General features: G+C 34.6%; 1 protein-coding gene across 3 annotated transcripts in view; it reads right to left on the bottom strand.

Moving 5' to 3' along the window:
* LOC134853717 (bifunctional 3'-phosphoadenosine 5'-phosphosulfate synthase-like) overlaps positions 1–13,205 on the bottom strand; it is a 41,592-nt gene that overhangs the window by 14,368 nt on the left and 14,019 nt on the right. For all 3 annotated transcript variants that reach the window (XM_063869718.1, XM_063869717.1, XM_063869719.1), the window contains exon 6: positions 1,365–1,528. In XM_063869718.1, the coding sequence (XP_063725788.1) occupies positions 1,365–1,528 (164 nt within the window). The remainder of the gene's footprint in view (positions 1–1,364; positions 1,529–13,205) is intronic.

Below are 13,205 nucleotides of genomic sequence, written 5' to 3' on the forward strand. Positions count from 1 at the left end.
TTTGGGTAGCAACACATCTGGGCTGTCACCAACATATCCATCATTTTGTTAGAGTCGCATGATTGTTACAACTTTTCAATCTTCTAAATTTGCTTCATATATTTTCATATTCCTCTAGGAGCATGTAAACTTTTTCTGAGTTCAAAGTTTGAAACCATTTTTTTTAATTAAATTTCACATCGCAGTACACAAAGCTACCCAAAACACAAAAGTAGAATTTCGACAAAGCGTTATTTTCAAAATAACTTGTTTTTGAGCTGATATGCATTTGAGCTTCGTCTATCAATCGCAATCCGCATTCAATCTCATTAATCACTACTAAGCTCAACGTTTATCCTTTCATATCTGTATTATACCATCGTGGCTCTCTTAGAAATATCAGTTAAATCGCCGTTATTAGAATGCCGGGAATGATTTTTCAATTGTGTTCCGTAAGTTGATACAGCTTGCTTTTTATAACTTAGTAAACACAATACAAGTGGAGTATTAATGTTAGATCATACCAAGACTAAACAGCACTTCATGGAGATAGTGTAGAAGGATCTTACAGATTTCAAATACGTTTCATCTTAAACATGTCCATAAATTATAACACCATTGAAGATTACGCAAGCGCCTAATACTGGCTCAACACGTATTTTTAAACCAAGGAGCTACAAATGGTTCTGAAGTGGCGAGCACGCTAAAGTCACACTTAGCCATAATAGGACAGGGAAGTTTCTCGCGTCTAACGGTCATAAAAGTACTAATGTCCCATTACTGTAATTGATTCAGAAAAAAAAGTGAAGTTTTGAAGATTTTTGTAAAATTTTATTCCTTTTGCTCATAACTGTTTCGGTTTTTTGAATGATAATTTTGCGAAAAAGAGTCATAGAATCTGCATGCCCTTAGTGAGCAGCACACTCTGATAATTAACTTTTGGGCTCCCAGTCAAACAAGATGGTGCTACCTTAAATCTGCTTAAGAGGGAAATAGTTCACACGGTAAATACTTTTTCCATTCAATACAAGCCAGGATTATATTCTCCAGAAGGGAGCGGATTTTCAAAAAAAAGTAGAATATTATTTTGTCTACGTTTGTTTTAGGTCGACTAAAATGACTTTTCGATTTCTCCCAATTTCCACTACAAACTATTTTGCTAAAAATTTTTGAGTGCCGGCCAAATTTTGAGAAAAAGCACCAAAAATGCCGTTGCTAAGTGCTTTTTTGAAATTTTTTTGGGCACTCGCCGTCAAAAATAAGTACCTTTTAGCGTCGCGCTGAATGCGCCTTTTGAGAACATTTCGATTTTTTTCACCAAAAATATAACAAAGAGCTGGTCAAGTATCAGCAACAGCTGCTTAAATTCCTATCTTCAATCTCACCTGTAGTGTTTTGACCACATCTTTGGCACTTTCTGGTACTATTCCGTGTTCCTGCAGTAGCTGGATGATGGCCTGCACACAGTCTGATAGTGACATCTGGCCCGTCTTCAGAGTTAGATCTGGGTTCACAGGCGCCTCGTAGTGCTGGTCGATTCCAGTGAACCCTAATAAATTACGCATCGTGTATCTGACATTGTCGAGAGAAAAATATTTCGACATCAGCACCACGCCACTCAATGTAAATTCAAACTAATTACAAATCAATGTGATGTAAATTGAGTTAGGACTGGAGTGTATAACTCATAGAGTAATTTCGGATAGGGTACACCGTCTGCTCGTCACGCTATCTTATTTTCGGCCGGATAGATTCGTGCAACTTCTTAGTCTAATACCGATCCTAATCTTACTCTTATACTATCTAGTCTCAGGTTGTTTAACTAGTCTCTGCTAGGCTCAATAGATCTAGGGTATACTGGTTTATTGCGGCTGCTGAAGTGCTCGGGAGAGTCCAACTAATTTCTAAGTTAAATTCAAATCTCTCTGGTGCTGAAATTACAAGTAACTTCAGCACTTACAAATAAGTGGGTTGTTAGTTAGATGGATCATGATTGGTTAATATTAAATACTTTACATTGGTAAAATATCTAATTTATCCAATCATAAAATGTAGTTTAGATCAGGTTCCACCCATCCGGGTTTTACAGAGTTTTTTAGAATAGTTCTTCTGCAATTCGAAGGATGGATGATGGACGTTGGTGTTTGGCGAACATCTTGTTTCTTCTGTTTCCTTTTTATTAAAGAAGTTCCAGGGAGCTGGAGTTAGAGACATAAGACGTTGTGTCTTCTAGTGACAACGACTAAGTCTTTGCAACAAACTCAGATCTGATTTCAGAATGGTTTGCTATGTCAGGTTTTTCTGTTCTGCGTGGAGAACTTCTTTTGTGTCTGATCTAGTTTGGGAATGGCGTGGAGATTGTGCGTGGAGGGGATGCCTGGTTACTCGGATCTGTACGTATACTTGAACATCGAGGTGGTCATTGGTCTAGTTCAATGAAGTCCTTTTCTGCGAAGTCAAGTCGTACTCTAAATCCTTTGAGTTGTGATTGTGAGTGGCATATCGATTGTGGTTGGTCATTCTCTCTCGAGCGTAGTGGGGTCGTTTTGTCTTTAGATGTTCGTCCTTGGTGTTGTATTCTGATCTATGTATTGCATAAATGTAATTTACATTTTATAAAACATTTATTAGTTTAATATTTTTTAATTATGATTTTAGTTAGTTGTTTTCACAAAAGCTTTTGTTTTAGTTTGGTTATTTTGAAGAGTTACTCACACTTGAGTAGCTCTTATTAAAAATAGTGGTGTGGTCACAAAGCGTGGATGTAGCGCGGTGGGTTAGGCCGGCTATAGAGCATGCTCAGGACGTCCTTCCTGGTGGGTTAGGCCAGGAGTGGGAGTATGATTTCATGCGGTTTTTGTGAGGGGTCCTGTTATGTGACAACGTTTTATGTTGGGTTTGTTGTGGTTTTTCTTATGTCTTGTTGGTTATGTCCTTTTTCCAAAAAGTAAATTGTTTGTGGTATGGGTTTGTCTTTCGACTTTTTTGTGTTTTATTATTTCTTTCTTAGACTTTATAATAGTCTTCAAAAGAATAAATTATCCAGTTTTAAACTGGGTTAATCCGGTTTGGGTACCGTTGGTTTCCTTTTCTTAGTCATGCTGTTATTCTATGATTTGTGGTATTTAGTAAGCTGCGTTGGTTAGTTTTGTTTAGTATATGATTCCTTTCCAACCGGGTTAAAGGAAAGTTTGAAACATGTTATTATATGTTAGAGTTGTTGAGTGTGAAAACTTGAAACTGAAATTCATTATTTTAAACAATTCTTCGTGGGCGAGCTGTGCGAGTGTGGATAGAATTTCTGTGCGAATGAATGAAAATATCAAAAGGTTAGTACTGCAATTGCATTTTATTAATTTACTGCATAGAATTTGGAAATTTACTGCTAGTCATGGGGGAATATTAAGATACAAATTTTCATCATAATTAGATTTACTGCTTTGGGGGAAAATATTATAGATGAATTTACTGCATTGGTATTAAATTTATTAATTTATAAGTGTAAGAGATTAATAGAATTTCTGAAATCTGTTTGATGAAATTTGCGATTTTTATTTGTCTTTTGTGGTTTTTGTAGGTGATTATCGGATGAAGGCTAAAAATCTAAAGAAAACATGGATAAAGTATGGTGAGTTTTTTATTATTTTAATTAGTTAGTAATATTCACTTAATTCATACTTACCTGTTAGTCGTCGGGGAAAAAACCGTGGGGGAAGATGTCGTGAATTAGTTCTGAAGTTGTTAGTAGTTTAGCTAGAATGCGGATGATATTTTTAGTCTGAAGCAGTGGCCAAAGCAATTGAAGTGCCTTAATAGTGGTTAGTTCTTCAGTGCCTACTGCAAACTCATAAGGTGTGTTTTGGATTAAGTTATATAATTTGTGGTTAAATTTAGTGTTGTGGATGAATTCTAAAATTGGGATTTCTATAGGCTGTACAAACTCGTGCGGGATAAGGAAGGGTCGGGATTCTTCGGCGTTGAAGGTCTTGGTGATGGGGCAGAAAATGTACATTTGGGTTATGGGGTCATAATTACGAAGAATACCATGGAGGTTAGTGTCTTTAATACAATATGTGAAATTTAGGAAATACGGTGAAGTGTATTTTGAATTGATGAATTGAAAACGATGGTGTGGTTGTCTAGAGGGTGTGTGGAGGTCAAAGTGATTTTGGATGAAACGATAGTAACTGTATGTATGTGTTTGTTTAGTGCGCAACATAATATCATGTGAGCAGTGCAAATCTCTTTCGTGTGGTGCAAAGAAATGAAAGGTTAGTGAAAAGATTTGGAAGCGTTCTTTAAAACTTTCGTATGCTTGTGTGTTTGTTAGTGCTTCTGAAATAATGTGATCAAACTTTCGGTCGAAGATGTTTAGTGTAAATACATATGGTGTCTTGATGAAAAATTTCTCTGTGATTTGTGGATTAGCGAAGCGATCGTCGTCTAAGAATTGATCTTGGTTAGCTCTGATGATGTTGTGATCGTAGTATTCTAGTGTATATTCATTAGCTCTAGGTGCAGTGTGTATTTTTAGTGATTTTTTATATCCAACGTAAGTAAACTGTCTAGCGGTTAGTGGTGTAGTTAGTCGATATAGCATGTCTTTGTTTCGTTCTATGTCGATGGAAGTGGTGGATAAAGGTAAGCAAAGAGGGTTAGTGAAATGATAGTATGAGGTCCAAGAGAGAGTGGGCATTAAAACGTATTCATCTACAAAGTTGCGTGTTTCGTTAGCGTCGTGAGGGGTGTTTAAGGTGTATTGTGGAAACGAGGGTAAAGTGATAGCTAAAAATTCTTTAGTGTTAGTATGCTGGGGGTGGTTGATGTATTCACGGGCTGTTCCTGGTTTTGCTGGGAAAGGATGGTTGGGGAATTTTCTTTTAAAAGTGCGGTAAGCTCTGTTAGTGTTTAGTGAAGATATAGTGGATGTGGATGATGGTGTTAATGATTCAGTATAATTTGAAGAGGGTGTAGGGGGATTTGATGAATTTGTAGTGGAGGAGATTTGGTTTATGGTCGGGGTGTTAAGGTGGTAGGGTTGTTGTTGGAGAGTAATAAAATTATCTAGCTCTGGGGAGATTCGGGGGGTGTCTGGAGAATGAGATGATCGGTCAGAATGGTATGAGGAATAGGTTGGGGTAACTTGGGAAGCATAAGAGGGTGTGGGGGTGATTGGGTCAGGGTTATTTGACAATATGGGTTGAAAAGGAGGTTGAGAAAAATTAGAAGGGTTATGAAAATTATTGGATGGGGATGGTTCTGAGTCGGCAAATTCATCGGGGGTTTCAATATTCGGGTTATTTAGCTGTGAGATGGAGTATAAAACTGAAATATGTGAGTTAGTGTCGGAATTCATGCCTGATGTTACATTACTAGATGGAAAATCGGGTGGCGGAAAAGCAAAAAGTGGTATTATTGGGATTGGAGAGGTAAGATTGGTTGGGTGGGAATTTGATCGGTGTAGTGATCCAAGTTGGCGGCTCATCGTGGGCTAAAAAAATGATTATTTTGAGACTGAAAAGCGGTGGTATGGGGTTGTTCAATAATTTGTTCATAAGTATTATCATCTTGTGACTGGTGTGTCATTATATGTTGGATGGGACTTTGTGATGTGGTGAGTCGAAAATTTGGATTATGTGTGATGGCTAAATTTCGAAAATTTCGTGGGACTAGGGATAGTGGATGGTTATTTGGTAGGGGTGGTAATTGTGGTGCCGTTGGCGTTATGTCTACATTGTTATGTTCTTCGTCGTATGTATTTTGTCGTGTTGTTATTTTTGTGTTATATTCTTTTATTTGTGCGTCTAAAAGAATTTTGTTTATAGATGTGGAAAAAATTCCAAAAAATCCTGCAAAGAGTATGCGTGCTACGCTTGCTTGTCTGTTTACTTGTGTGTGTATAGCACATGTATTGTAGATTCCTTTTAAGAGTGAGAAAAGAAATCCAATAAAGTTAAACATTGCGTATAAAATAGTCAATTTTTCTAAGATGTAGTAGGGCCATCCTAGAAAATCAAGGATTTCATTCTTGAGTGTAACAAAGCTAAAAATGTTGATTGGTGATATATCTTGGGGACGGTATTTTTCGCCGTTTAGATATATATAATCTTTAATGTCTTTAAAATATCCGCTATAGTCTTGTGTGTAGATATCGGCAAAACCTGCGGTTTCTGCAAGTTTGCGTAGATTTTGGTCAATTGATTGTCTTTGTATAGTGTCCATTTGTGTTAATAATTCTTGGAATTGTTGTGTTCTTATGTGATGTTGAATATCTGATTTTGAATAGATTCCTATTGATTGTAAGTCTATATTTGGGTTTCGAGCGATAGCGCGAATGCTTTCTGGTGAAAATTTTTTGAGTGATTGCATTAATGTGGGATATGGAGTGAGAAGATAATATTTATTTTCATCAGGGTTTAGTTGTACTACATTGTGGCTATTTTCTGATCCACATGGGACTGCGGTATCCCAGAAATAGGTTCTTCGTGAAAGTGTATCCACGAAATGTACTTTATTCTTATAAAAGATAGGGATTCTTTTATAACATCGTTTATCTTCAAAAACGTATAGTGGTGATACTTTTTTGGTACAAGTATAAAACCATAAGATGTTTCCTTCGTAGTCTAAAAAATTTGATCTATTTCCTGATAATAAGTATCCTGCATAGGGTATTTTTAATACTGCTAGTGCAAGTGATTGTAATATTTGTGTTCGTTCTAATTCGCATAGTTGGTGTAGTGTTTCTAATTCGGAGAGTGACATTTCTTGAAAAATTCGGCTAATTGTATAATCTAGTTTCATATCTAAATGAATATCATAGTGGATATTACCGAAATATGTAGTATTCATTAGTGATAATTCTTGTAAGCGTGTGCTTCTGGTGTCATAAGGTTTTAGATGTCCACCAGGTTGTCCGTTGCTTTTTTCAAAATTAACTGGTATATAGGATGTTCCTTCGTTTAGAGGATGACCTGTGGCATATGGGTCGATTTTTACTTTTCCAGTGGTCATGTCGAATCCTTTTTCGTATTCAACTAATATTTCAGAGTATTGTGTTCTGTGAAGTGGATTCCTGTATTTACATGCAAGTTCTGTTTCTTGATATATTTGGAAACGTGTCAATTTGTTTTCTATATTGTCTATGTTTCTAAAATTAGAACTTAGTTTTCGTGATGGATGGACTTGTTCATATGGAATTGATTGTATAAAATATTTTTCGTGAAATTTTATCATACGAGCGTGTATTTTTGCTACTTGAAATGTTGTACATGTATCTTCGGGGAACCAAACAATTGTTGCTTGTGTTCTTGTTGTAGGGTCGCAATATCCTTGATCATTTTTACAAGGTAATCGGATTCCTTGATAGATCATTGTATTATCTGATAAATCTCGTGTTAGTTGTATTTTTTCGAGTTGTATTTTCCAATCGAAAAACATTATTTCTTGGTATCCTTTATTTTTTGTGTCTGCTTTGCAGTTTGATGGGTTATTTATACCAATGTGTGGTATCCAATGTTTATCATGTAGGTCATAGGTTAATCGTCCGTGTGCGCCGTTATACGGGTATTTTTCGTCTAGTTTTATATGTCCTTGGTGTCTTTCAAGTTGTGATTGATGTACAGAGTCTGAAAAAACTTGAAAATTAACTAATTTTCTTTGGGAGTTTTTATTTTGTGTGATGTTTAGTCTAAGTAATTCATTTTTACAATCGTCGGGATTGAGATGTAAAAGACGTTCTATATTACTTTGATAGAATGATTCATGGTCAAGTCGGTTTTTGTTGCCGTTGGAGACTTGTGAACAATGTACTTTCTTTTCGGAAAATGTCGCTGTGAATTTATAACCTGTAACTGTTGTTGCTCGGGCTTTTGAATAGAGTGTTGCTATTATATCTGTGGTTTCTATAGCTTGTGGTTCTGTTTCACATTGTGATACTTGATTTATTGCATATTTATGTAGTGTTTTTTGTTCATTTTCTTCACAATCGTAATGTGTTACTAATAAATCTTGTGGTCCTGTACGAGGGGAAGGGTTTATGTTTTGATTTGAGATTACTAGAAAAAGGAGTTGGAGAAAAATTAATAGTTTTAGAATATACATGTGTATGATAATCCTGAGTATGGGTTATAAAATGTAATGTAACCAATTGTGTTTTTGGTATATCTGTCGTATTTATATATTACCTCAGTAGTTATAAACGGTGGTGGTAGTGATTGAGCTGTTATGTTAGGTGGATTTAATGGGTAGGGATGTTGGGTAATGTTATTTAACTTAACTGTGATTTCAAACTTTAATTGTAAACTGTTTTGTTGGAGTATTTGAATATTGTGATCACGGATATCGTTGTGAATATCTTGGCGATATTGTAATCTATTAAGTGCCCAGTTATGAAGGCGGTTACTTTCTTGATGTTGTCCAAATAATGGTGGAGGTGCTGTGAATGTATTCCAATCTAATCTTAAAGGAATATTTATTGATGATTGTTCTCGATATCTGGCGTCGAGATTATTTGGAAAATTTAAGTTAAAGGGTGGTGGTGAAAACTGGCTTATTGATGGTGTTGATGGTAGTGATAATGTTTCTGGAAGTGATGAGGATGTTGTTGTATCCGTAGAAATATCTATGGGGTCATTGACTAAATTTGGTTCACCTTGTGTAAATGAATGTGTAGTCCAATATGGGAATCGTGATGTTTGGTTTGGGGGGTTAAAGGGATTTTCACGTATTTGTTCAGATGTTGGTGTTGAACCTAAGTAATCTGATGGTAGGCTTGAGGTGCTACGTTGTGAAAGAAGCGTAGGGGTTTCTGGTAATATACCAATGGGGTTTTCTGGAGTGTTTTGTGATGGGGATTGAGGTATATCAAAACGAACTCGGGGAGTTTGAAAATTTCTGTTTCGTCGAGGATGTATAATTTGTCTATTTATTTCGACTGTATTTTGGTTTTGACTAGAATTTTTTATTCTACTTAGTTCTTGTGGTAGTGTTGGATATAGGTTATATGTTGGTTCGCTTAAAGGTGCTTGTCGTTGAACTGGTTCTAGTGGTTCTGATAAACGAGCATGTCGTTCTTCAAAAGTGTATGGATTGTCTTGAAAAGAAATTCGTGTAGATGTTTGAGGGTTTTGAGTAGTTGAAGGTGGTGTTTGGTTATCTTGGGATGATGTCGGTGAAGACTGATTCTGTGACTGTTGGGTAGCAATTTTTGATGGTTTTTTGAATTATTACTTTAGTGAGAAATTTTGTGTTTATTATAATATTCTTCCAAAAAAAGAATTAGAAGGACTGTTGCTAGGGCAAATGTGAGGATTGCTTTCTTTATACATTTACAGATGGTCAAAATGAGGGATGATAAAAATGTTATGAAAATTACGAACAATAAAAAAATATCAGTTCTACTGAAAATTGTTCGTATCATTTAGACAAGTTGTTAAAATCGTACCTGTGGATATATTCAAGGGTTTTGGAAAGTTGGAGGAATAGTTCGAGTATGGTGTAGAAAATTAAAAAAATGTTACAAAAAATGATTAGGGTTATTAGAAAAGATTCAAGTATATCAAAAAGAAATATTATAAAGGCTTCAAGTATGGAAAAAAAATGTTTAAAATTTATAAGTATATGAGCAACTGTTTGAGAGAAGAGCATTTAAGAAATGATCTCTTGGTCGAATATTTTTTGTTGTTTGAGGCGATTTTCTAGTGTGGTCGAATTATTTATTAGTTTTTTGACAAGTGGGTTGAGTTTTGTAAAAAATTGTTGGGGGCAATTTTCATGGTGACTGGGAGGTCGTCTTTTTCTTTATTTTTGTTTGTCAAATGATCCGGGGTATGGTGAGATTTTTATACTTTAGGCTAATTAAAATCTTCATTTTGTTACTTTAGGCTAAGTTATCAAATTTGTTTTGGGGGTATTCGTGGTCTGAGTTGGGGAAATATTGTTGATCTTTGGGTTATTAGATAAGGGAGGGGTACGGTATTATGGTGATATTTATTTTAGTTGTCAAGTTGGAGTGGTTTGCTTATTTTTGACCTGGAGGTCGTAAAGTTATAGTTATAGATGTGCCTGGAGTTCTATATGATTCGTCTAATTGATCTTAGTTTGAGCTAGAGAAAGTGGCGGATTGGATGAATCCTATTGGTCTATTTTGAACTAGAATTATTGCGTACTTGTGAGCATGTTATTTTGAAAAATTGAAATGAAAAATGTTACGGAGGTTTCAAGATTGTGAAGTATAAAATCTTAAAATTACTTTTTAAATTCTACTTTCTTTAATATTTTAGATTGGGGGATGAACATTTTGTAGTTTTTACGTGGCTGATTTCGGAGTCTTGTTGTTTTTCTATGTTCAGATTTGTCTATTTCTTCTTGGGGTATTATTTGTTCTGTCATTTTTCTATTTTTTCTTTGCTTTTGGGATTCTTTATGGTCTAGATTTTTTGTAGTGTTTTTGGTAGCGGTTGGTTTTGTGTTTTGATTTTCGGTGGGGTTATCATTTTGTTCTGTATTTTTCAGATGTGGTTCGTTTTGAACTATTTTTAATCCTGTGAAGGAATATAATTGGGTTAATTCGCGGAGTGCGTATTCTTTTGGGTAGTAAGGTAATAGGTTGTTTCGGTGCTGAACGATTTCTTTTTTATTCGAGTCGGTAATTTTATATGTGACATCAGTGGGTCTTGCAATTATTTGGTAGGGTCCTTTTCGGAGGGGTTGTAATTTTTTAGAAATTCCTTTTTGAGTATTAAAATTAAGTATGAGAACAAATGTTCCAATTGTTAAATCGGAAGCTGGTGTAAAACGTGAATTGATTTGTTCATGTATGTTTTGTCTTTGTAATAACTTTTTCGTTATTTTTTGGTAAATTTCATTGTGTTTCTTATCTCTATTTAAAATCCATTCGGTGTGTGTACCGGAGGCTAATTTAAGAATTTGTGGGTGATGAAAATGATCTTCATCGTGTGTATGTAAAGGTAGGTTATAACAAATTGAATCTTTATTTGGTTTACAATAACCTTGTGCGTTTTTATGGGAATTTGCTGTAAACATTATTGGTTTGCGTGGCTTTTGGTTAAAAACCATTTCGTACGGTGACATTCCTAGTGTTGTCGTAATTTGTGAGTTATATGCTAAGGGAAATAATTTTACATCTGCTGACCATTCGGTATATTTTGTATCATTTCCGTTGATGATACATCTAAGATATTCTTGTAATGAACGGTTCATACCTTCGACTAAGCCGTTTGTCCAAGGTGCATGAGATGTACGTGGTTTGTGTTTAATGTTGTATAAATGACATAGTGTTATTATTTCATTATTTATGAATTCTGTACCATTGTCTGTGACTAAAATTTCTGGTAGTCCAAATTTTGCTATCCAGTGTTCATAAAGTGTTGTATATGCGTAATAAGCATTACAATGTGGTACTGGGTTAAGTGCTACATAGTGTGTGAATGCGTCAACAATTACCATAATGTAGGAGTTTCCTTCTGATGAGGGTGAAATTGGGCCTTTAGTATCAAATGAGATACGGTGATTAAAGTACAAACTTTGTCCTTTAAAATCTTGTTTTTGTGCTATTTGTTTTTGATTTGGGTAAGGTTTATTTAGCTGACATACTATACAATCATTGCATAGTACTTTTATTCAGATTGGTGCATTTGGGAAGTAAAAATTTTGTATAAAATTTGAATATGTTTTTTCTGATCCAGAGTGTCCTTTAATATTTTGTGTATGTGAAATATTAAAAGCTATAAGAATCATACTTAAAGGGAGACATGGAACTGTAGATTCATTCAGGTTATACTCTAAAAGGTCTGTATTTTCGTTAATTGTTGTGTTGTTAAATTTGCGAAAGTATCGGAGGAGTGTTTTGTTTCCTAGAATGGTTGAATCTGCTTTAATAGGTTTAGTTTTATATTTGTGCCATGATTTCAGTTGTCGAATTACTGGGTCAAGGTTTTGATATTGTTTCAGTGTTGAAATTGTAATTATTTCTGTTGGGGGGAGAAAAATGTTTTCGATTTCTAATTTAGATAAGGGTATTGTATCAAGTGGGTCGTGAAGGTCAAAAACTTGATTTATTGTGTATTTTGAATCATTTGTTTGTGGTCCTGATAAATTTATTTTATCAGTTAAATCTTCTTTTTCAATTAGTGGAAAATGGTCTTTCTTAGGCGGGTGTTGTTTTGTTCGTTTTTGTTGGGTGTTATTTTTTATCCATTGGGAATATGGAATTGGTTTAAAAGTTGATGTTCCAAGTAGGTCAACTTCATAATGATTATTTTGACAATCTAAATAAAGTGGGAAATGTTGTAAATTATTTATTTGTGATTGTTCAATATCAGTTTTAACTGCATATTTGCATTCTAATGAGATGCTAAGGGTTTGTGTCTCATTAGGGTTTCACAATATCCTAAAAGTCCTAAAGGTAATGTTACTTGGTAAGGTGTGTTGTTATAGACATGTAAGGAAATGATATCTGAATTCGAATTTTTCAAATATTTTATGGATGAGATTGTGATTTTGAAGAATTTGTGAATAGGTTTGAATTCAAAATCTGACATATAAAATTTTTGTTTGTTTTGTTCTTTATCATATTGGTGAACTTGTTTGATTGAAAAATTATAGATGTTTCCTGATAGTGGTTTCAGGTGTTTTTTTTGTTTGTTGATGCTGCGCCTTCAGATTTTCGTTCTGAAGTATTTGGTGATATTTTTCTAAAACTTTGAACATTTCGTCTTTTGTTTGTGATTGCATAAAAACATCGTCTAGATAGGTGATTCTTCTCGCTTGAGTGAATAATCGAGAATTTGCTGATATGAGGTTCATTTTATTTGTACCATTATGTGATTGTAATAGTGCTGCGCCGATGCCAAAGTTCGAAGCATCGCACATTGCATAAAATGGTTGATCAGGGTCTGGAATTGTGTTTGAAATTTGTTCAGTTAAAAGTTTCTTTATTTCTTCGAATCGTGCTTGATGTTCTGTATTCCATTCAAAATTATTTTGTTGTCTAAGGATGTTGTAAAATGGTCGTAGATATAATTGCATTTTATAAACATATTTACTTAAAAAGTTTAACATTCCAAGGAATTCTTGGATTTTCTTTTTATTTGTTGGTGGTTGAAGTTTTTGAATAGCGTCAATGCGTGATTTCAATGGAGTGATTGTTTTTCTTTCTATGTTATGTCCTAAGAATTTAACTCTTGTCAAAAAGAAGTGTGATTTAT

Source organism: Symsagittifera roscoffensis, chromosome 8 (assembly GCF_963678635.1).
Source record: "Symsagittifera roscoffensis chromosome 8, txSymRosc1.1, whole genome shotgun sequence".
Lineage (NCBI taxonomy): Eukaryota > Metazoa > Xenacoelomorpha > Acoela > Convolutidae > Symsagittifera > Symsagittifera roscoffensis.